At 39.9% G+C, this 23,172-nt stretch overlaps 1 protein-coding gene and 1 long non-coding RNA gene across 2 annotated transcripts in view; one reads left to right on the top strand and one right to left on the bottom strand.

Annotated features, from left to right (window-relative positions):
• CEP41 (centrosomal protein 41) overlaps positions 1–23,172 on the bottom strand; it is a 48,566-nt gene that overhangs the window by 12,794 nt on the left and 12,600 nt on the right. The window contains exons 2-5 of the mRNA XM_082694011.1: positions 20,932–20,995; positions 6,827–6,874; positions 1,866–1,927; positions 657–726 (exon numbers count right to left, since the gene is read on the bottom strand). Of these exons, the coding sequence (XP_082550137.1) occupies positions 657–726; positions 1,866–1,927; positions 6,827–6,874; positions 20,932–20,995 (244 nt within the window). The remainder of the gene's footprint in view (positions 1–656; positions 727–1,865; positions 1,928–6,826; positions 6,875–20,931; positions 20,996–23,172) is intronic.
• LOC309845725 lies at positions 4,436–8,392 on the top strand. Its single transcript, XR_014301474.1, has 3 exons — positions 4,436–4,537; positions 5,254–5,623; positions 8,213–8,392. It is a non-coding gene; the product is annotated as an uncharacterized lncRNA (long non-coding RNA).

The following is a 23,172-nucleotide window of genomic DNA, read 5'->3' as shown; positions in this document are numbered from 1 at the left end:
ACCAGACACCTGCAAATCTGTGTATCCTGAGCCCATTCCTTACTGGCTGTGTCACCTTGAGCAAGTAATGTAACCTCTGAGGCTTGGGCTTCTCATCTCTAAAGTGTACCTTCTAGAGTTTTTGATAAGATTAAATAAGAAAACTCGAGTGCAGGACTTAGCAATATATATTCAACAAATGATGGCTTCTCTCCAGCTCTCCATTATGAATTTCTGTCACGTTCATGATTTTGTGCTTCTGTTCCCGCTCTTCTCATCCAGCATACATACGTGTGTGCGTGTGCACTTGCGGCTACCAGCTCCATGTAAGCAGAGCGGGCGTTGTTCATCTCTGTGGTCTCCTAGCACCTAATACTGTGACCTATGCGTATAGAGAAGGCACTAAAAATATTTGTTGGAAAGTAATTAGTATATTAAACACATCAAAAACATTTAAAACTACAAATGTTAGAGCCAGAAAACCAGATGGCTTTTGAAAATAAATAAGAATTAACAATTAAAGCACCAGATAGCGTTTCTCAGAGAGTAACAATCGAATTGCAAATAGATCCATCAAAGTCCCAGTTCTCTGTGAACACAACAGCGAAGCAGACGGGGCAAGCACTTTGGTCAAATGGTCAATGACTTATCTACCCCACATCCTCGATTCCCATTACCTTCCAGCCTTTGAATCTCTTCAGCTGTCACTTCCAGTGTCTGATCAGATAGGGAAGCAACTTGGATGACCTGATAGAAGAAAGAATGAAATGTAGAGACGCATGTATGTTTGTCTTTAAACAGAGGCAATTCTATCTTTTATAAAAGATGAGGAAACATCAAACATAAAAGATCTCTGGGTTTAAGGAACCGTCAGTGTCCTCCATTGGAGACTAAATCTTAGGCCTCCTTGTTTTGGGAGTGGTAATAATACCGCACGCAAATGATGGTTCCAGAAAAAAAAAGCTTCATTTAAAACATCACATAAGGGACGCCTGGGTGGCTCAGTTGGTTGGACAACTGCCTTCGGCTCAGGTCGTGATCCCGGAGTCCCGGGATCGAGTCCCGCATCGGGCTCCCAGCTCCATGGGGAGTCTGCTTCTCCCTCTGACCTTCTCCTCGCTCATGCTCTCTCTCACTGTCTCTCTCTCTCTCAAATAAATAAATAAAATCTTAAAAAAAAAAAAAAAAACATCACATAATAAACTAAAAAGACCAAAAGGGCAATATGGACGAGAAACATGAATAAATAATCATATATATTTCAGTCTCAATGTGCAGTACTTGCAATGACAGAACTGAATCAACAACTCTACATTCAATGAGTAAATAAATGTAATTATAAACATATTCAGCACATCACTGTATACCGACACATAGTTTTTAAAGCACTTTTCACAGCTCAGCTCCTAAGACCCAAGACCCATCTGAGGTACATCAGTGAAACTCATGTTTGGGGGGCCGGAGAGACACTTTGTCCGTAATTTTCAAACGAAAGAAGAAAGTGACCTTCCCAAAGTAACAAATAGCCCATAGCAATCACCTGGTTTCATAGAGAAAAACAGCCAAACAATCCAAAGACCACAATTCTAGATTCTAAATATTAAGTTAAAGGGTGCAAGGAAAAAAAAAAAAAAAAAAAACAACAACCAAACCTTAGCCATAGCGTGATGACTGAAAGGCAGAATGTGCACTTTATAAAATTCTTACCAGAGAAGACTGTTCATACTACCCTTGAGCAAGCACACACACCACACATCAATCCTCCCGAAGGTGTAAAGAATCAGAAGGAACTCTTCTGCAAACATTACCTAGCGTGGCATTAGAAATATTCACATAAACCAGCACAGATTAGAGTCTTTACTCCAAAGGATTTTAGTTAAACTTACCAGCTGGGCAAAAGTTGTAACTTTTAGTCTCTTGAAAAGCTCATCCTTTTTGTATCTATAATCTGAAAAGCAGGAAAGGACAAGTAATTTTCTAGGTATATTTTTCTTAGAGGTACTCATTCTTTCTACCCATCAAGTTAGTGTAATTTTCAAGTGATTTATTTGCTTTTACATATCCTATCTCATATAGGATCCTCATGGTACGGTCAAAATGAAGTGTGCCACACATTTTTATCACCTCTACATTCCCACCTTTGCTTTGGCTAGTAGGAAGCCTAAAGTCCATTTATAAGTCATCTTTTTGTGTCTGGTGACTTTACCCCTTGCATTTTTTCTATCTGCTTACCATCTTCCCCCTTTTACTTCTGCTGTCTTTCTTCCTTTTGACCACTGTTGTAGTACGTGCATTTTATAAGACACTTGAAATCCTTTTCCCAACAAAGAGGGTAAGGGGGAATAAACGCCTGCATTTTGCAAATGAGGACAGAGACCCAGAGAAGCTCAGTTGCCCCAGGTCAAACAGCTGGTAAGACATTCACACCCTATTATTCTAACTCTGCCTGGATCTGTTCCTGTGGTTACAAATTATGCTGGAGACACAGGACAACCTCCCCCCAATCACCACCGCCACTGCCACTGCCACTGCACTGGGAACAAAGTTAGGCCTGGTGCTGATAATCTTTTCTATCAGTTTCTCCGCGACTCCACTTCCGTAAAAATCCACCTACTCAGTGTTCCAAGATGAAAAAGTTCCCGAGATCTGTTGTGCAGCAGTGTCACATTTAAAAATGGTGAAGAGTGGGGTCATCTGGGTGGCTCAGTGGGTTAAAGCCTCTGCCTTTGGCTCAGGTCATGATCCCAGAGTCCTGGGATCGGGCCCCACATTGGGTTCTCTGCTCCATGGGGAGCCTGCTTCCTCCTCTCTCTCTCTGCCTGCCTCTCTGCCTACTTGTGATCTCTGTCTGTCAAATAAATAAATAAAATCTTTAAAAAATATAAATATAAATAAATTTAAAAAAATAAAAATGGTGAAGATGGTACATTTTATGTTAGGTGTTTTTTGTTTGTCTTTTTGTTGTTTTCTTTTTAACCACAGTTTAAAAGAAAAATCATCCTCCTGAAACATCAGTATTTATTCAGCTCTATCTTGACAGTCCTGAGACATGACTCAAATGGGGACAACTTTTATGCTTGTTTGTTAACGGTTCTTCATATCACATTGAAAGGTCTTAAAATTTAGCCAGTCTCACACGATCTAGTATCTGTCCCACAGAGGCATGTTAAAAGTTAGCTTCCTTAAAATTTCCTGAAGATAACTGCCAATTCTGAAGAGTTTTCAGCATGGAACTCCCACCCACCCTCACGCTCCCCTTCATCTCTACATTTTTATATTGGCGCCATGATTCTTTAAGTACTTCCTCATTAATCCCGAATTACTCAAGGTTAGGTGGATAATTACTATGGCCTTCACAGGGTAGAAGTCGCATAAACCAAGACTCCTAGCAACAAAGGAAAGGATTAAAGGTATTTAAAATTATTTACCTGGTGTTACTAGGTGTTACTAATCATTTCCATGAATTTTCCAGAAACCAACACAGAATGAACCCTTTGGAGGGTGTTAGCTTGGTTGACCAAAACACCTTATGACTCAAGAGTCAGGAAATCATAGTACTTTAAAAACTAGACTTCTGGGGGCACCTGGGTGGTTCAGTGGGTTAAGCCTCTGCCTTCGGCTCAGGTCATGATCCCAGAATCCTGGGATCGAGCCTCATGTCGGGCTCTCTGCTCCGCAGGGAGCCTGCTTCCCTTCCTCTCTCTCTGCCTGCCTCTCTGCCTACTTGTGATCTCTGTCTGTCAAATAAATAACATCTTAAAAAAATAAACAAACAAACAACTAGACTTCTGTCACTATACCAAGACTCTTTGTTACAGTGAATTCAAGCTTCTCTGCTCTCTTATGTCTCAAAGAGAGACAGGTGGCTAATAACTAACCATAACTTCTAGATAAGTCTCATAATAGCTTCTTCTGGATACAACAAGCTAACAAACCTAGATGCAAAGGAGCTCCTAAGACCCATGAGGATGCAGACCCAAGGCTACCACCAACCTGCCCACCAAAAGTCATTTATATCCATCACAGTGGCAATAAAATAAACCAATCAAGAGAGTCAACAATTTTCAAGTAGCTTGCTCTGTAGCATTTCTCCACTGATAAATAGTTACATAGTTTGAAATACTTCTCCACTTCTTCACATTCCCAGTACAAAATGTACCCATCCAAATCCCCTTTGACAAAGTAGAAATGATCTCAAATGAAAAACAGGCTCTCGTCTATTCTGCTGACTGGTATATCTAGGATCCTCTCATAGGCACTCAGAATCCCGCTGTACATTTGAACCTGAACTCTACATACCTGGTTCTTGTTTAGAAGGACAGCCATCGTTAGGACTCTCTGACATTCTTACTCAGAGATAAAAGATCGACCTGGACGTTTTACTAGTAAGTTTTAAAGTTTATTAAAAAGGCTGACTTGGAAAGCTCTGTCAGTCTGTCCTTGCAAGGGCGAACAGAGCTTTAAGAATGGAGCTTCTGCTACCCTCACTTCTCCCAAACTCCGGGATGAAGACAAAAAAATCCTAGTTTCAGATATGTTATCAAGTTTTGCTTCTCCGGTAAGTACGGAGTCTCGGGCTGGCTCTCTCGAGTTACTGGAAGGACAGAGACCTGACTATCTAGGATGCTTCACACTGGGTTCAGCTAGTGTCATCCAACCACCAGAAGCCAAGAATAGGCTTTGTGAGCAATCAATAGACACAGAGTGTCTATTTTCCTGAGACAGAGCAGAAAGAATATTCAGATTACAAAGGAATTCTGCGTTTTCAGGGTTCTGTTAAAACATGTTAGTAGCAAAGGGAAGTTGGGTTCACAGTGGAAGACAAATCAAAGGAAGTAAGAGAACAAGGTTTGTGATTTCACAGAAAGACATGGCATCTAAGGTAACCCGAGAAAAGTGAGGGGTCTAGGGTGTCACAAAACAAGGCAATATTCTCCTCCCTTGTGACCCAAAAGAACATCTACAGCAGAAAATGGGGAAAGAGAAGGGAAGAGCTTCCAAAATGTAGATCTCAAACCAGAATCTGAAGTAATTCTAGTCAGGGAATCAGCACAAAGTGTGTGAAACAAAGTGAGAGGAGCCTCCTGTTTTACTAAAAGGAAGGCCAAAACTTCTCAAGAGGGAAGCAAACATTTTCAAGGACTTTATCTAGAGGTATTTGTTGTGGGGGGGGGGAGAGGGTGGGGAAACAAGTTCCATTTAAAGTTTAGATATTAGAGAAACCACATTGTGCTTTTTTTTTTTTTTTAAAGATTTTATTTATTCATTTTACAGAGAGAAAGATCACAAGTTGGGACAGAGGCAGGCAGAGAGAGAGGGGGAAGCAGGCTCCCCGCTGAGCAAAGAGCCCGATGTGGGGCTCGATCCCAGGACCCTGAGACTATGACCCGAGCCGAAGGCAGAAGCCCAACCCACTGAGCCACCCAGTGCCCCCACATTGTGCTTTTAAGAAATGTTGTAAACAGGGTTCCGCAATCTGCGTGGAATGGGACATTTTCAGAGGACAAATCTTGGTGTGGACATGAGAGCTTACACTAAGCTTCGAATGGATAGGAGGCAAAAGGGATTGTAGGCCCAACCAGAAGCAAGCCGGCTGAATTTTACCTGCTGTGGATGAACTAAGGATGACAACAATGAGGCATGGGTGAGTAATGAGATTTTTTTCCAAATAAGTTTAAAATGGTAAAATATGCTCTCTCTCTCTCTCTCCCTCTCTCTCTCTCTATATATACTTATGTAATGTAAAGTATAATAAAAGTACAAAATCTGCTATAAATGATTGAAGAAGAAAAGGATGGTGTGACAATTACACAGGAAAAAACAAATGTCTGTAACAGCCCTTACAGCTGAACACGGCAACCAGCAGGGTCACAGCATAAAGCCGCCCCGGAGTCCCCACACTACTGGCTGGGGTTTCTTAATACTGCAGCAATTCAAAAGAAGCAGAAACATTATCATTTAAATTAAAAGGCCTGTTATAAAAACAGAAGTTATGGTGAATTCTGGGTTTGTAATATTCTCTTCCCAAAGGATGTGTATTACCAGAGTGAAGTCCTGAACTGGGAACCATTAGAGGGCCTCTTGCCTCCCATTAGCTAACTACTCCCCTGGCACTGGGTTCCTCTACTGAGGAGATGGACAAATCCATCTTAGGAAACAGATGTTTCTACTTCTTTCATTCTGGCCTTGGTTGTGTACACTTTCCATCCATTTTGGACACAAGTTGAAAAATTAAGATTTTGTGCAAGGGCGATGCACTTGGTGACTAGTAGCTTATCTTGGAAGCAGATTACTTTGTAAAAAGGACGTGCATGAAATATGATTTTTAATTAAAGGAAAGCAGAATGCAATGAATTCAGAAGGCATGGCAGCACCACTTAAGACTAAGCTTGTTCCCTCTCGCCCCTCCATGTCTTTCATGAATAACCGACTAATTTATACGCCAAAGGAGGCTATGAAAGGAGAGGTGGTATGCTTACTATCTCAGGCATAGAAAAAACGAAGAAGACAGGAAAGATCATGACTTTGAAAAAGGTCGTGGAGATTGCAGTCCAGTGAAACAAGAAGCTGGGATGCTCACTGCCTAACTAGAGAGCTCATTCTGCATTCTAACACTAACATCTCCTGTGGGATGTTAGTTGGGCAGAACTCAGCCCTCAGGCGACAACCTTAGCAGCTGGCTGGGATGGAACATGGGTTTCCCACATCCTCCTTGGCACCTGCCAGGCTCGCCCGCCTCCCATAGCTCTCCATGCCTGTCAGCTGTAGGACGGGGCTAAGGTTGTTAATAACCTACTTCTAGAACTTCAGGGCTCCATTATCCCAGAACCTCAATAGTGTTACTCACTTTTTTTGATCTCTTCTAGCTTCTCTGTGTATTTAGTCATACTGTTACCTAGAAAGAGAATAAAACAGGCTTTTAGTAGAAGAAAATGAGTGAACACTGCAAGAACAGAATGGAGTACAAGTATTCCCTAAGCCTTCCTATCCTCTTCCTACAGAATCATAGTAGGTAAATTGGACCACATTAATAGTCTTTTGGATTATATAGCCTCGTTAAATGATGAGGAATCAAGGGGAAAGTACTGGTCACATGTATTGAAAGGGTACACAGTAAACACTAGGAAGTCCCAGGCCATACAAATGATCACTTTATATAATCTTTTCTTTTTTTCTCTTTTTGAGTCAAGACTTTCCTCCTCCCTTTATTCTTCTATAATCTTTCTGTGGGGAAATTGTGCCAGTAAGAAAGAAAGAAGCAAGGATCTCTCTGAATGTCTAAAATGTGCTGCTGTGGCTACCCAAGCAAGCCCTTGCCCTCTGCTTAGTCTTTGTGGTTTCCCTTGCTTTCCTGAACTTGGTCTTCAACTTTTCTTGCTGATGTTGCAGCCTGAACTAGACCACACAGTCTGTGCCCTAGTATTCACCATGGATTTGATCTGCTAAGAAATAACAGCAGATTCCCACCATTGCGGAGAGCACTGAGCCCTCGTGTTCTATAGCCTAGTTCTACAATACTGGGGCTAGCCAAGGTGGTTTGGAGGGTTTCCATACACTAAAACTGGGCCAGGATCCTTTTGGTTTCCGAACGAACTAAAGGTCTAGTTCCCAAGCCAGGGGCTATTATTTTTCACTGGGCATGCTTCAATTTGATTCAACACAGCAAGCTCTGCCTGGCATTCGAAAGATACAGCAAAAAAGGGGAAAACTGTTTCAAAGTTTTCTCATTTTGAAAATTGTGCTAACTTTTAAGCTTTGGGAGCAGCTAGTCCGATTCAGTCCCAACTTCAGATAAAAGAAATGCTTTCAATTAATGGCACGAACTGATGTTTTTTAAGGACTAGCCTGAGCTTTTCTTCATGTTTTAGGTCAGAAGTAGAGAAAATTCTTGCTCTGAAACTCAAAATACATCCTCAAAACAAAACAAAAAACTTACAACATGTTATTTTATCTTTACTTATAAATTCATCAGAGAATAAAATTCCACTGAGTTAAAAACACTTGTTCTTTTTTTTTTTTTCCACTTGAAGACACACACTGTCCAGATCAGGATGAGACAGCATGGCACAGTGTAGCCCTACAGCCAGACTGTGGCCTTCCAAAAGCTCAGAGAGACATGACAGCAGTCAGGGCTGCTGAAACACCCGAGACTTCTCAGGCGAGACCCTGAAAATGCCTAAGAGATTCAAACAGCACCCCAGACCAACATAGCATCAAATATGATCTTTTCTAGGTTCTTCAGCTGGAAGCGACCTGAGATATGACCAGATTTCTGGAGTGGGAGCCACGAATTCTTCCTCAACACACACACTTCTCCCTTTGCCACTTTGACCTCGGGGTGGGGGGGGCCCATTGGTCAATACAACAGGGAAAGACATGACAAACGTCTCATTCTTAAACTATTTTCGTAACAGCTTTTGGTCACGAGTGTTCCTGAGTCCCCTATATTTGTGTGTTGCTGACCCAGCAGTTAGTTTCTTTTGGCCTGGCAGCTTCAGGCGGTCTCGTCAGAAGGCTGAGGTACAGTGGCATCTGGATGGCTCAGTTGGTTGAGTGTTTGCCTTCGGCTCCAGTCATGATCCCAGGGTCCTGGGATCGAACCCCATATCGGGGCACACTGCTCCTCCTTCTCCAGTTCCCCCCTTGCTTGTGTTCCTTCTCTCACTGTCTCTCTCTGTCATAAATAAGATCTTAAAAAAAAAAAAAAAAAAAAAAGGAGGCCGAGGTACCAAAAGGATCACCGATTTGCCCAGTGATAGCCGGGCTGAATGTTCCCAACCTCCTGGTTTGTAATATGGCTCACGAGAACATACTGCTTCTCTCGGGAGTGCTGCTTTTCAAAAACACGATTTCACTGTGAGGTAAATATGTAGGAAGTGTGATTTCCCTAATAGTAGCAGGTGGGACCCATTTTACGCTCTGAACTCCCCGAGGCACACCACACATGGAAGACAATAGCCAGGCTTATTATATGGCCTTTATTATTAAAGCATTGCATTTCCAGTCTAGAGAGGTTTCCACCAACAGCCGACCAACACCAAGCCCATTTCTCAATCAATCAATTATCAGCATTTTCCGAGTATTTACCCAGCACTTTGTCTTTGTACCAGTGGGGCCTCACAACAACCCTGTGAGGTAGGCCGGCGCTCCCTTCTGTTTCGCCCACTAAAGGAGAAGGCGGGCAAATGCAGGCTTTTGCAGAGGTATGCAAATATTTGGTAAAATTAAGAACAAATCTGAGAGGGTGACTGATAAGAGGGTCTTTTCATTATAGACATTTATTCTATCCAAGCATTGGGGGGAAAGAGGAAATGGGAAATTTCTGCATTGTTTCAGGTGAAGAAAGACACTAGGATGCCTGCCATGAAAGATCCTTAAAAATGATCTTAGAGGGACGCCTGGGTGGCTCAGTTGGTTAAGCAGCTGCCTTCGGCTCAGGTCATGATCCCAGCGTCCTGGGATCGAGTCCCACATCGGGCTCCTTGCTCCGCAGGGAGCCTGCTTCTCCCTCTGGCTCTGCCTTCCACTCTGTCTGCCTGTGCTCACTTTCGCTCGCGCTCTCTCTTTGACAAATAAATAGAATCTTAAAAAAAAAAAAAAAATGATCTTAGAAAGTATGAAATGTAGTATTTCACCCCACTTCATAGAACACTTTTATCTTAACTATGCAGTTTATCTTACTGGATCTAATTGCATCTGAAAACAGGCTTTTGACTACCTTCTAAAAAGACTAGAAATGAATCAACTCTGTAATTGGCTTATTTATAAATGCAGCTTTGTTTCATACAAAAGGAGCATAAAAGACTATCAGCAAACCAGTTCTTTTCTTTTAACTGAAATTACACATTACTGCTAGATAAATTTTCTGAGACAAGACTTTGATTAAAAGAAAAAAAATGTCAGTGGCTCCCCATTGCTTCCTGACTAAAGTTTAAACTCCTTGTTCTAGAGCTGAAAGCACCAACGTCTTACCTGCCTCTTCAATCTTGCCTTAATTACTAAACTTGACAAACTCTCCGTTAGTCTTCTGTTCTCTAACATGTCATCTTGTCCATGTAATCATAATAGCTCACCCAGCTGGAAGTGACCTTTCCCTCCTCTGAACTTCTACAGACTCAGCTCACCACCCACAAGGAATTCATCATCCTACCGCCTCATTTGTGTGCAAGTCTTATCTACCTTCTGATAGTGAAAGCCAAAGACTATTTACACACACACACACACACACACAGAATCTTTATCTCTTTCATTGTCTAGCACAAAAGGTACTTGGAATTATTTGCTAAGTGAAATATACTGTGAAGATCAACTATCTGAAGAATTTTTATAATGAATTATTTTATAACACAAGTTATCATGCCCCCAATTTGGCTTGCGTTTTTGGACACTTGATTTTTTTTTAAGCTATGCACAACTTGATCATTATCACAGTTTATGTTTTGTACTATCTATGTGACATCCATATTATTTCAAGACTTGGGTAACCTCGAAATGTATAAGGTGGCATTTGGCTTCTACCTAAGTTTATATTTTAAATTACAAAAAAGATACCTACACACACACCTCTCTCTCTCTATATATACACACACACACACACACACACACACACACACACATATAGACATATGTATTTATATACATAAAAAAGTTTCGCGATTAGAATCAAGAGACAACCCAACTCCATCAACAGTGCTATACAAGAGAGAGCACAGTCAATAAACGGAGTGACTCATTTGTTAGATTTTTTTCCCTTTGTTTTCCTATAATTTAATAACATTATTTGTACTGAGCCAGTAAAGAAAGCAAGTGATTTTGAGCAGCAGCACTCTAAAGTGGGCAAGATTTATAAGGCACGAACTCAGTTGCTAAGAGACAACTCCATTGCTTTATTTTTCTTCAATATTTCCCTCCTCTACTGAGAAGTTCTTTGGCTCAGAAGGAGCAGAAAGCGTGAAAAGAAGCACAGTGGTCCTTTGTTAATCTCAGTAAGTTATATGAGTGTATAGTGCTTTCTGGTTTATAAAAGGCTTTCACATACATTTCTTCCTTTGACATAAGAAACAGAATTAAATACTAAATAAAAGTGAAGAGTACCTTGTCTATACTGAGTTTGAGTGCTTAAGATCAAGGCTATTAGCAAATATTCAGGCAGAGTAGAGGCTAAAAAAGAAAATGACTAGTTTGTGTGGTGATAACAAGAGTAATATGAATTTTTAAAAAATTGAAAATAAGGCTAGAAGAGGCACAGTGGAGAAAAATCTACAGAATTTTAGAAAACTGAAGACATTTGAAATTAGACTGGCTAGAGACTGAAATGAGAGGCTAATGCAGGCGATGAAAGAGTGCAGGACACTGACAAAGGGAGAGCCCTGTGGTTTGGAAAGTGTCCCTTCATCAGCCTGTGGTGCTGCGGAACGGAAACCCAGAAACGGTGCTTGAGAATACACCAGAACCCTGCGGTGGAGACCGAACAAAACGCCGTCAGGGATTTCGTCAGAAGCATAATCCATTCATGGCACTGGCTGGCAAGGCTGGGGAGCCGGTAAGAGACACCCAGGCACCTATGGAACAAAAGAAATATTTGAAGTTCAAAATGATTCTGCTGTTTCTAGCGTGGCTATATAGTAGTGTTTGAGTTTATAGGAGAAGTAGAGTCAGAAGCATAGAAGTCAAAAATAATCTTTACCCAGGAAGAAGACAGCAGTCTTTGAAGAACTCAGGAGGTGATCTGGGCGAAGACCGGAGATACCATGCAATTCTTGATTCCTTGTGATTAACTCTGAATTGCTCACTGTTTGGTAAGAAAAGATTAAAGACCCATCTATTTTGCCTAGAAATGAAGAATGCTCACTCACACCTGGCCCTATTTCCACTTCTCTGACTGCAGAGCTTAAAAACGTACCATAGACAGGGCTCCTTACTCTCACGGGGCTATAAGGTTATTCTTGTGCTCTCTTAACCAGGACTCCTCACCCTTTGCACCTTTCGGTACACATATAAATGATAATGTTTGAACAAAACGCTGGTGTACATGCTGGGTGCCCTGGGCCTTGATGGCTACCCAGAGAGCTAACAGGACATGTATCACGGCACATAACCAATAGGCCATGGCACACCAAGCGGAAACTTTCTCTGAATACACAAGGAGGTAAGTCATAGGAAAAAACCATTAAAACCCTCCCCTGAAATTGACTTCAAAATCATGTCTAAGTTTGAAACAACAACAACAACAACAAAAATCAAACACTAGCATAGTCCCACACTGACTTTAAAATACCGTTTTAAGCAATGGAGTACACTTTGGACCTTCCAAAAGCTATTCTAAAACTAGTTTGGGAGACTTATGACTCCAGGAAGATGAGGTAGATGTACTTTACTCCTTCAGCTAAGTACAACAAAAACACTGGACAACCCACAAAATGGGAGAAGGTATTTGCAAATTATATTTCTGATAAGGGTCTAGGATCCAGTCTATGTAAAAGAACTACTATTACACAGCAATAGGAAAAAAACAACAAGAAGAAGTAAAAACTGGACCAATGATCTGAATAGGTATTACTCTATAGGAGATACACAAATGCCAGTAAACACATAAAAAGGTGCTCAACATCATTAGTCATTAGGAAAATGCAAATCAAAACCACAATGCGATACTACTTCATATCCACAAAGATGACTATAATCAAAATGATGGACAGTAACAAGCATCATCAAGGATGTGGAGAAAAAGAGCCCTCGTACATTACTGGTGAGGATGCAAAGTAGTGCAGCTGCTTTGGAAAACAGTTTAGCAGTTCCTCAAAAAATTAAACACAGAGTTACCACATACGGTCCTAAGTGACTCCTAGGTATCTAACCAAGAGAATTAAAAGCATATGTTCACACAAAAATGTGTACATTAATGTTTATAGCAGCATTGTGGCTAAAAAGTATAAACAACCCAAATGTCCATTAATTGGCAAGTAGATAAACAAAATGTGGAATATATTTATATAATAGAATATTATTTGGCAGTAAAAAATAATGACGTATTGATACATGTTGCAACACAGACAGACCTTGAACCCACTATGCTAACTGAAAGAAGCCAGACACAAAAGGCTATATATTACATGATTCCACTCATGTGAAATGTTCAGAATAGGCAAACTATGGATACAGTAAGTAGACTGGTGGTTTTCAGTGACTGGAAAAAGTAAGGAATGGGAAGTGATTGCTCTTGGATATGGGCTTTCTTTTTTGGGATGATAAAAATGTTCTGCAATTAGAATGATGACGGAGTCACAACTTTGTGAATGTACTAAAAACTTCTGAACTGCTTAAAAGTATGAATTTTATGGTATGTAAATTATACCTCAATTTAAGACAATAATATATCAATTATAAAAAAAGACTGATTAAAAAAAAAACCTGGACATTACATATAAAATATAAAAAAAGACTTGATAGGTTCGAGACAGGAGGGCAGACTGGGTAGGGATCTCAGGACCCAAGAAATGGCGTGATAGTTGACTTACTTGGCTTTTTGTTTTATCTGTCTTGCCTGTTTGTTTGCCTCATATATCTTAGACTTGGAGCTAAAGAAGCCAGCAACCCGGAAACACCAATGGACAGACAGGAAAAAATAAATCCCTCATAAAAGCCTGCTGGCTCCACCCAAAGGACTGGGGAAGGGGCAGCCTAGCAAGCCAGAAAACTGTCAGACAATAACTGCTTTACTCCAACCAAACACCACCCTCACCTGTCAGCAAATGTTGGGGTGGTGGGGTGGGGGTGAGGTCGGAGGGGGGGCTTGATTTCTATCCTTGCTGGGCTATGATGAGGTGCCATCAAAGCACCAGAAAGAGGATCAAGGAGGTGGGGATGGGAAAGTACTCGATACGATGGCTGAAGACTTCCCAAATTTGACAAGAAACATGAATCTATAGATGTACATACAAGCACAGTGAATACCAAACAGGATAAACCCAAAGAAACCCACACCAGATACATCATAATCAAACTTCTGAAAACTAAAGAAAAGAAGAACCTTGAAAGCAGCAAGAACAAAAAAACCACGACACCTTACCTATATGGGAAAAACAGTTCGTGATCAGAAATCATCACTAGAAGAAAGTGGCACAGTATTTTTCAAGGTTTTAAAGAAAATAATTGTCAACCTAGGCTCCCACACTCAGAGAAAATTCCCCTCAGGAATGAAAGGAGATCAAGACATTTTGCAGATGAAAGGAAACTCAGAGAGTCTGTTTACCAGTAGACCTACCCTAAAGAAGAGCTAAAGAAAGTTCTCTAATCAAAAAGGAAAAGTAGGGACACTTGGCTGGCTCAGTCAGTGGTGTGTGTGATCTTGGGGTTGTGAGTTTGAGCCCCACATTGGGTGTAGAGATTGCATAAAATAAAATCTTTTTTTTAAAAAGTATTAAAAAAAAAGAAAGAAAAAAAGAAAAGGAAAAAGAAAAAAAAAGAAAAAGAAAAAAACCTAAGGAAAGAAGAAAAATATGAAGAAGCAAAAATATGCATATGTACGTTTTTTCAAGTGCCTATGGAATAAATGCCAAGATAGTCCATATCCTGAGCAATAAAATGAACATCAATGTTAAAGCTAATTTAAAGGTATTTTTAAAAGACTTTTTTTATTTATTTGAGAGAGAGAGAGATCGTGAACAGGGGGAGGGGCAGAGGCAGAAGCAGACTCCCTGCTGAGCAAAGAGCCTGACATGGGGCTTGATCTCAGGAGTCAGGATCATGACCTGAGCCTAAGGCAGACACTTAACTGACTGAGCCACCCAACTGTCCCCCCATCAGTACAATTTATTAAAAAATCGAAACAGTGTGTTCTTCAACCACAATGGGATCAAACGGGAAATCAAAATAACAGGAAAATCTCCAAACCCTAGTAAATGAAACACCACACTTCTGAATAATTCATGGGTCAGAAAGATAGTCTCAAAGGAAATAAAAAGGCACAACGAACTGAATGAAAATGAAAATACAACATATCAAAATTTGTGGGACACAGCTAAAGCAGTGTTGAGAAATTTACAGCACTAACTATATGCATTAAAAAAGAGGAAAAGTCAAAATGATAAGCTAAGTTCCCACCCTCAACAACCTAGAAACAGAAGAACAAATAAACCCAAAGCAGAAGGAAGGAACAATATATATGAGAGCAAAAATCAATGAAATTTTAAACACCACACGCTTGTTCTTCACAAGTATCAGTAAAATGGATAAATCCATGGCAAAGAAAAAAGGGAAGAGACACAAATGAGCAGTATCAGGGCCTAGCACTTCAGACAACAGAAGGATAATAAGTGAAGATTACAGTCCTACACACATAAATTTGAAAACTTGGATGAAACGTACTAATTCCTCAAAACACACAAACTACCACAACTCACCCAATAGGAAACAAGTAATTTGAATAGTCCCATAACTATGAAACAATTAAATTCAAAATTTAAAAACTCTCAGGAAGGAAATCTCTAGGTTCAGATGGTTTTACTAGAGAATTCTACCAAATGGTTAAGAAAGAATTAACACCAATTAACCAATTAATAACAATTAACACCAGGGTTTTTTGTTTTCTATTCAGTATTTTTTCTAATGGTGTGCTATTTTCTTAAACTGAGGTATAATTTACATATGATAAAAGTCACCTTTTAATTTAGGTATTTTTTTTTTTTCAAGAGAAGAGAGAATATCAGTGGGAGTAGGGTGGGGGAGGAAGGAGCAGAGAGAGAGGGGGAATCTCAAGCAGGCTCCAGAACCAGCTCAGAGCCCAATACCAGATTCGATCTCACAACCCTGAGATCATAACCCAAGCCAAAATCAAGAGTCAGATGCTTAACCAACTGAGCCACCCAGGCGCCACTATAAGTCACCATTTTAAAGTGTACAATTCATAATATACAATCTCTTCCCAAAAATAGAACATGAGGAAATACTTTCCACCTCATTTTATGATGCCAGTATTACCCTGCTACTAAAACTAGACAAAGACAGCCCCCCCCACTGCCCAAAAATTACAAACTAATGCACATCATTAATATAGACACAAAAATCTTTAGCCAAATAATAAACAGAACTGAGCAATATATAACAAGAATTACACACCATGACTAAGTGAGGTTTAGTCCATGGATGTAGCAATAGTACAATATTTGCAGATCAAGGTAATCCACCGTATTAACTGGCTAAAGACAAAATCATATAATTATATCACTTGATGCAGTAAAACCATTTGTTAAAATTTAATAGTCATTCATGATGGAAAATTCTCAGAAAAACAGGAATAGGAGGAAACTTCTTCAGTCAGATACAGCTAACGTTATACTGGATGACGAATGACTGAATGCGTTCCCCCTAAGATTAGGGAAAAGACAGGATGTTTACTCTCATCACTCTTATTTGACATAGTTCTGGAAGTCCTAGCCAGTGCAATAAAACACATACACAGACTGGAAAGGAATGAATAAAACTTCTTTTTTGTAAATGACACCACTGTCTACAGAGAAAAGCCCACGGTATCTACCAAAAAAACCAACCAACCAAAAAACAAAACAAACAAACAAAAAACCCCAATAAACAAACAAACTCTTCTCTTTCCTAATAAGTGAATTTAGCAAAGTCCTAGGATTCAGGAGAAACATATAAAAATAAGCTGTAATTTCTATACATTAGCAATGAACACAATGACACCAAAATTAAAAAGATAACACCAATTACAATTGCTAAACAAAAAATGAAATACTTAGGTGTAAATCTAACAGACATATAAATCTAAGAGACAGGATACTTATGCTGCAATTTGTCCCCCCTTGTGGACACCTGCAACCACAGATTAGTACCAGACCCTACATGTACTGTTTTCCCTACACTAATATACCTACGATAAAGTTTAATTTATAAATTAGGCACAGTAAGAAGTTAACTACAATAACTAATAATAAAAAAGGAAAATTATAATACATACTACAATAAAAGTTATGGGAAAGCGGTCTGTTTTTCAAAACATCTTATACTCCTCTTCTTGTGATGATGTGAGATAATAAAATGCCTGATGAGAAGTAAGTGAATGACATAGGCATTGTAACGTAGCATGAAACTACTACTGACCTTCTGAGATGAATCAGGAGGAGGAGTGTCTGCTTCCAGACTGCAGATGACTGCAGGTAACTGAAACTGGAAGGTGGGGGGCAGCAGGGGGGTGGGGGACTAGTGTACTATAGTAATAGACTAGAAAACTCGACATAGTAAAGATGTCAGTTTTTTCCTAAATTGGTATATGGGTTCAATGCAACTCCTATCAAAATCAGAGCAGGGGCGCCTAGGTGGCTCAGTGGGTTAAAGCCCCTGCCTTTGGCTCAGGCCATGATCTCAGAGTCTTGGGATCGAGTCCTGCGTCAGGTTCTCTGCCCAGCGGAGAGCCTGCCTCCCCGCCCCCACCTCTGCCTGCCTTTCTGCCAACTTGTGATCTCAGTCTGTCAAATAAATAAATAAAATCTTTAAAAAAAAATCAGAGCAATGCTTTTTTGGTAAATGTAAATGAGATTATTCTAAAATTTATACGGAAAGGCAAAGGAATTAGAATAGCTAAGATAATTTGTAAAGAGAAAGAAAGTGGGAGTAATCAGTCTAACCAATTTTAATCAAGCCTGTGAGATAGTGGTAGGATAGACACATAGATCAATGGAACAGAAGAGAGAACCCAGAAATGGACCCACATAAATGTGCTAAACTGTTCTCTGACAAAGGTGAGCATGCAAAATTCAATGGAGGAAAGGCAGGCTTTTAACAAATGGAGCTAGAGCAACTAGACATCCATAAGCAAAAAGTTAACTCTGATCTAAGCTGCATATCTTATACAGTAATCACCTCAAAATGTTTTGTTTCCTCTTTTTGTATTTTTATTATTTATTTATTTGAGGGTGAGCGAGCAAGAGCAGGAGCAGAGGTGAGGAGCAGAGGGAGAGGGAGAAGCAGGCTCCCCACTGAGCAGGAAGCCCTGTGCAGGACTCAATCCCAGGACTCTGGGATCATGACCTGAGCCAAAGGCAGAAGCTTAACCAAATGAGTGACCCAGGTTCTCTCTCTCTTTTTTTGTTTCTTATTTTTTCGATTTATTTTGTCAAAGTGTATTGTTGACTTAAGTGTAAAACCTGAAACTATAAAACTTTTAGGAAAAAACTTCGATAGAAAATTTTTGGGATCTAGTCTTGGCAAAGAATTCTTAGACTTGACAGCAAAAGCATGATCCAGAAAAGGAAGCCTGATACACAGGACTTCACCACAATTAAAAACTTAGGCTCTTCAAAGACCCTGCCAGGAAAATGAAAAGACAAGCTATAGACTGAAGAAAATATTTGCAAACAACAAATAGACTGGAGAAAATATTTGCAACAAACAAAGGATCAGTAGCTCAAATCTATAAAGAACACTCCACATTCAAGTTAAAAAGCAAACAGTCCAATCAGAACCCAGGCAAAAGACATGAAGAGAAACTTCACTGAGTCAGATATACAGATGGCAAATAAGTACATGAAGAGCTGTTCAACATCATTAGCCATCAGGGAAACACACATCAAAATGGTGATATGCCACTATTCAGCTAGCGGAATGGATAAAATTAAAAATGGTGACACCACCAAATGCTGGTTAGGATGTTGGGAAACTGGAGCATTCATTCATTGCTGGGAAGAAGGTAAAATGGTCTAGCTACTCTGGAAAACAGTTTGGCAGTTCCTTAAAAAACTGCAAATGCAACTATCATCTCGCCCAGTAATTGGACTTCTGGGTGTTTATCTGGGAGAAATGAAGACTTATATTCACACAAAAATCAAAACATGAATGTTTATAGCACCTGTATTTGTAAGAGTTAAAAAGTGGAAACAATCCAGACGTCCTTGAACAGATAAATGGTTAAACTGTGGCACTTCCATACCATGGGAATACTACTCAATAAATTAAAAAGTATCAACTAATAAATGCAACAACCTTAAGGAATTCCCACAGAATTATGCAGGGTGCAAAGCCAATTAAAAAAAAAAGTTGCATATTGTATGGTTCCATTTATATAGCATCTGTGAAATGACAAAATCATATAATTGAAGAACAGATTAGTAGTTGTCAGGGGTTAAGGAGAGGGTGAGGGTAGAAAGCGGATATGCCTTTAAAAGGACAACATGAGGGATCCCTGCAGTGCTGGAAATGTTCTGAATTTAGACTTGTATGTGTCAATGTCAGTATCATGGTTATTATACTATATAGTTTCCATAAGATGTTACTATGGGAAACTGGGTAAAGGGTACATGGGAACTTTCTCCATGATTTCTTAAAATTGTGAATCCATAATTACTTCAAAATAAAAAGTTTAATTAGCAAAACACTACTTTAAAAATCTGGGGATATAAAAGGCTATCGGCAATTACTATGAATTACAAAAAGCAGATTTCAGTATCTCAATTTAAAAAAAAAAGGAAATTAATTTCAGGTACTATTTATTATTAAGTCAAATTTTAGTTAGGAATTGAGGAATGGAAGGGAAAAAAATGGGTTTTTATTCACAAATCCCAATTCAATTTCCAGGAGAAAAATCTATGAAGATACAGACAAACCTATATATCTGAAATAAACCTCAGCTCTTAAAAAATTTTCATTTTAAGAAGGTTCTAAAAGAAATGCATTCCTTTATAGTTGCCTTTTAAATGTTATCTGGACCCCTCAGAAAAAATATATAGCATTTTTAACCAAAGTGCTCCCTTCACAGAATAGCTTATTCCAGAGGAGTGGGTCACAGGTACAGTTAAGGGGGTGGGGGGGGCAGGTAGAGATGGAGGAATTGAAGGCATTTGTGGTAGAAGGAATGAGGCTCAGGGAAAAGCTGGGGCAGCTGGCTGAAGAGACAGTGGCCAGGCTCCACACCAGGTCTCCTGATGTACCACTGACTTCTGCACCCCGCATTCAAACCCTTGTTCTGTCTCCTCTCATTGAACTTGAAGTAAATGACACAATCTCTGTGTCACAATTTCCTCCTCCTCAAAAACGGAGATAAAATTTTCTACCTACTGTCAAACAGGATATTTGCAAGGATAAATATCTATACAGCTTGGAAATGTTTGAAAGAAAGGTCCCAAGAAATTGTATCTGCAAAGGTGGTTCATTTAAAACATTCAATTGAAGTTCATTTTACATGAGCAAGCTTGCATAATGGAAGACAGTAATTTCGAAGGAGACTGGAGGAAGGGAAAGACAAAATGAAGGAGATTCAAACCAAGTCAATATCTTGTCTATATCTTCTTGGTTGTCCTCAGGTTACCAGTGGCAAATTCAGCATTGCCAAAGGCATGTGGTGCCCCAATCCACTAGCAAAACCTTCCCAATAGAATGGATTTGCCACAAAGGACTTTGAATGGTTGAAAAACGAAACAAATAAATCAAAATCTCAAAAGCCTACAAATCCACTAGGGACCCGGGGAGTGGTTAAGCTCTTTGACCACAAAATTCACAATTTACACTCATCTTTCTACGTCCATAACTTTGCATGTAGTTGGTACTTGGCAAGTACTGAATTGAACAAGTGAATACAGATACTATCTATTATTCCAAGTTTAAAGGAATATACTTGAAGTGTTTCAAAAGAGAGGTTTGTTTGTTTATTTATTTATTTATTTAGGGGTATTTATTTAGCCTCAGCCTTGTAATTTATTGAACAAGGTTTTTATCAGTTTTGCAATTTATAAGAAGCTAAGTTATGTAAATAGAAATTTTTACTGATAATCTGAAGGAAAAAAAAAAAGCTTTCAAAGACAGAGCGTGAACCTGGAAGGCCATGGGACTGGAATGTGAGAAACCTTGAGCTTTGACTGACAGCAGGAATAACAGCCTGCTTCTTGACAGTAATTTGTTATTGGATTTTTTTTTTTAAGTTTTAATTTTCTAATATTTACTCACCAGTATCCAGTCTTGACTTGATATGCTGATACCGTGGATTCTGTGGTATTCTTTTGGTCAGATACTAAAAATTAAGAAAATTCACAATTAACTGAGTTAATATAAAAGTAAGGGTGACAAAGGCAGGAAAGAATCATATATTTAAAAAATTGAACGGATGATAAAATTTCATCAAATTTAAAGAAGAAAGGAGCTCTAGAGGTCCAACTGTCCCTTCAGTCAAGAACTCTTCACGACAACATTTCCACAGGTGAAGATGGTTATCTTGTTTCTATCAAAATATTTCTTTTTTTTTTTTTTTTTTGGTCCAAATAATCTCATAGCACGAGTAATTTGGGGGTGGGGGTGAAGAAAAACTCTTAAAGATGATTTCTGACATTGAGCCAAATTAGTCTCCCTCTAAGTTCCATCCAATCCACTGTCACAACCCAGAATAAGACACCCCCCCTCCACCCCTGCTTCAAGAAATCTGTGAAAATAACTAAAGGCAGCTCTCTCACCCTTCTTTTTAGTTTTACTCTTTGTATGATGATTTCTAGGCCATTGCCCCTGGACACCCTCCAGATTTTATCCATATCTTCCCTGAAAAGTAGCACTTGGATCCAGACCTGAGCACTGTGCCCAGATGCTGCCAGGCCAGGACCTGGTTTGGCAGTCCTCCCTGCTGCTTGCCTGGAGTCTGAGGCTCCACAGATGTCACTACAATGGTGTCCACTCTTGGGGCAGCTGAGGCTCCTCACGGCCCAGGGTAAGTTTGTGGTCATCCAAAAATGGCTATTGTCCTGTACTCTGGGAGTGAACTCAAAGTCCAAGCACAAGACATTTATGCATATTAAGTTTCAGGGGTATTGGTGAAAGCCATCAAAGTGAGGGAAGGCTGGTGAATTGACACTTCAAGATACAGCTTTCTTGCTTGGGCCTTTTCCTGGCCTACAAGAAAGAACATCATTCGCTCAGTCACAGGCAGCTGTGGAATAGGAAACTGAAACTGGCCAATACACTTCTGGCTTCATCTTCCGCCCCTCTTGCACGTGTTCCCTTATTGATGTTGCCCGAGAGCTCCCCTAACTTGCGGCGCTCACTTTAGTCTCCAGGCTTAACAAATGTCTGCCTAGAATGCCTTTCCTTGACTTGCCCTTAGGTAGAAACTTACTTCCACTGTAAGTTTGACCACAAACTTACCCAAGGTGGAATCAGGCATTTCTTCTCCGTGGCTCCCAGAGTACCCTGTATCCCTGTTTACAACCTGAGCTGCTTCTCTAGATTTCCTCAAATCTGTATTCATCCAGAACCTAGTATACAGCGGACACATTTGCTGATAGGCAGTCAACAAATGAGTATCTAGAATGCAGAGTATAGAGGCGCCTGGGTGGCTCAGTTGGTTAAGTAACTAACTGCCTTTGGCTCAGATTATGATCCCAGGGTCCTGGGATCAAGCCCCGCACTGGGCTCCCTGCTCAGTGGGGAGCCTGCTTCTCCCTCTGCCGGCTGAACTCTCCCTCTCTCTCTCTCTGGCAAATAAATAAATAAAATCTTATAGTATCTTATAGTAATCCCCTGGTTCCTTGGAAGAGAATACCAAACTTTATTATTATTATTTTTAATTACTGTAATTAATTACTTAGAGAGATAGTGAGAGAGGGAACACAAGCAGGGGAAGTGGGAGAGGGAGAAGCAGGCTTCTTGCGGATCAGGGAGCCCGATGTGGGGTTCGATCCCAGCCTCGGGATCATGACCTGAGCCGAAAGCAGACGCTTAATGACTGAGCCACCCAGGTGCCCCTATTTATTTATTTTTTTAAGTAATCTCTATACCCAATGTGGGGCTTGAACTCATGACCCCGAGATTAAGAGTCACTTGCTCTATCAGCTGAAAGAAAGAAGAAGAAAAAACCGGGTGGAGAACACCAAACTTTAAAACCCGAATCATCTGCTCTTGAAAACGTAGTTAGCTACAGCATGTCCTGCTGGCCAGTGTTTTAGATTTCAGAGACCAGGAAGAATTTTTTTAAAACTGGGGGCACCTACAGAGAAAAATCAACATTTAATTTTGCCAAGAAAGGACATTAAAAAGAAAGCACAAAACTCATAACCACCATCTGATGTTTTAATACCTAAAATGTAAGAAAGAAAAACAAATCCCAGAATAAAAAGATTGGTCTTTAAGTGTTATTAAAAAACTCTTGACATTGTCTGTGTTTTCCATTTCACTCCAGGCAAGTGAACACTTAGCACTGGGCCT

The sequence above is a fragment of the Mustela nivalis genome (assembly GCF_964662115.1).
Source record: "Mustela nivalis genome assembly, chromosome: 12".
Classification (NCBI taxonomy): Eukaryota; Metazoa; Chordata; class Mammalia; order Carnivora; family Mustelidae; genus Mustela; species Mustela nivalis.
The sequence above is the reverse complement of the archived record's forward strand: the minus strand, read 5'-3'. Positions and strand labels throughout refer to the sequence as shown.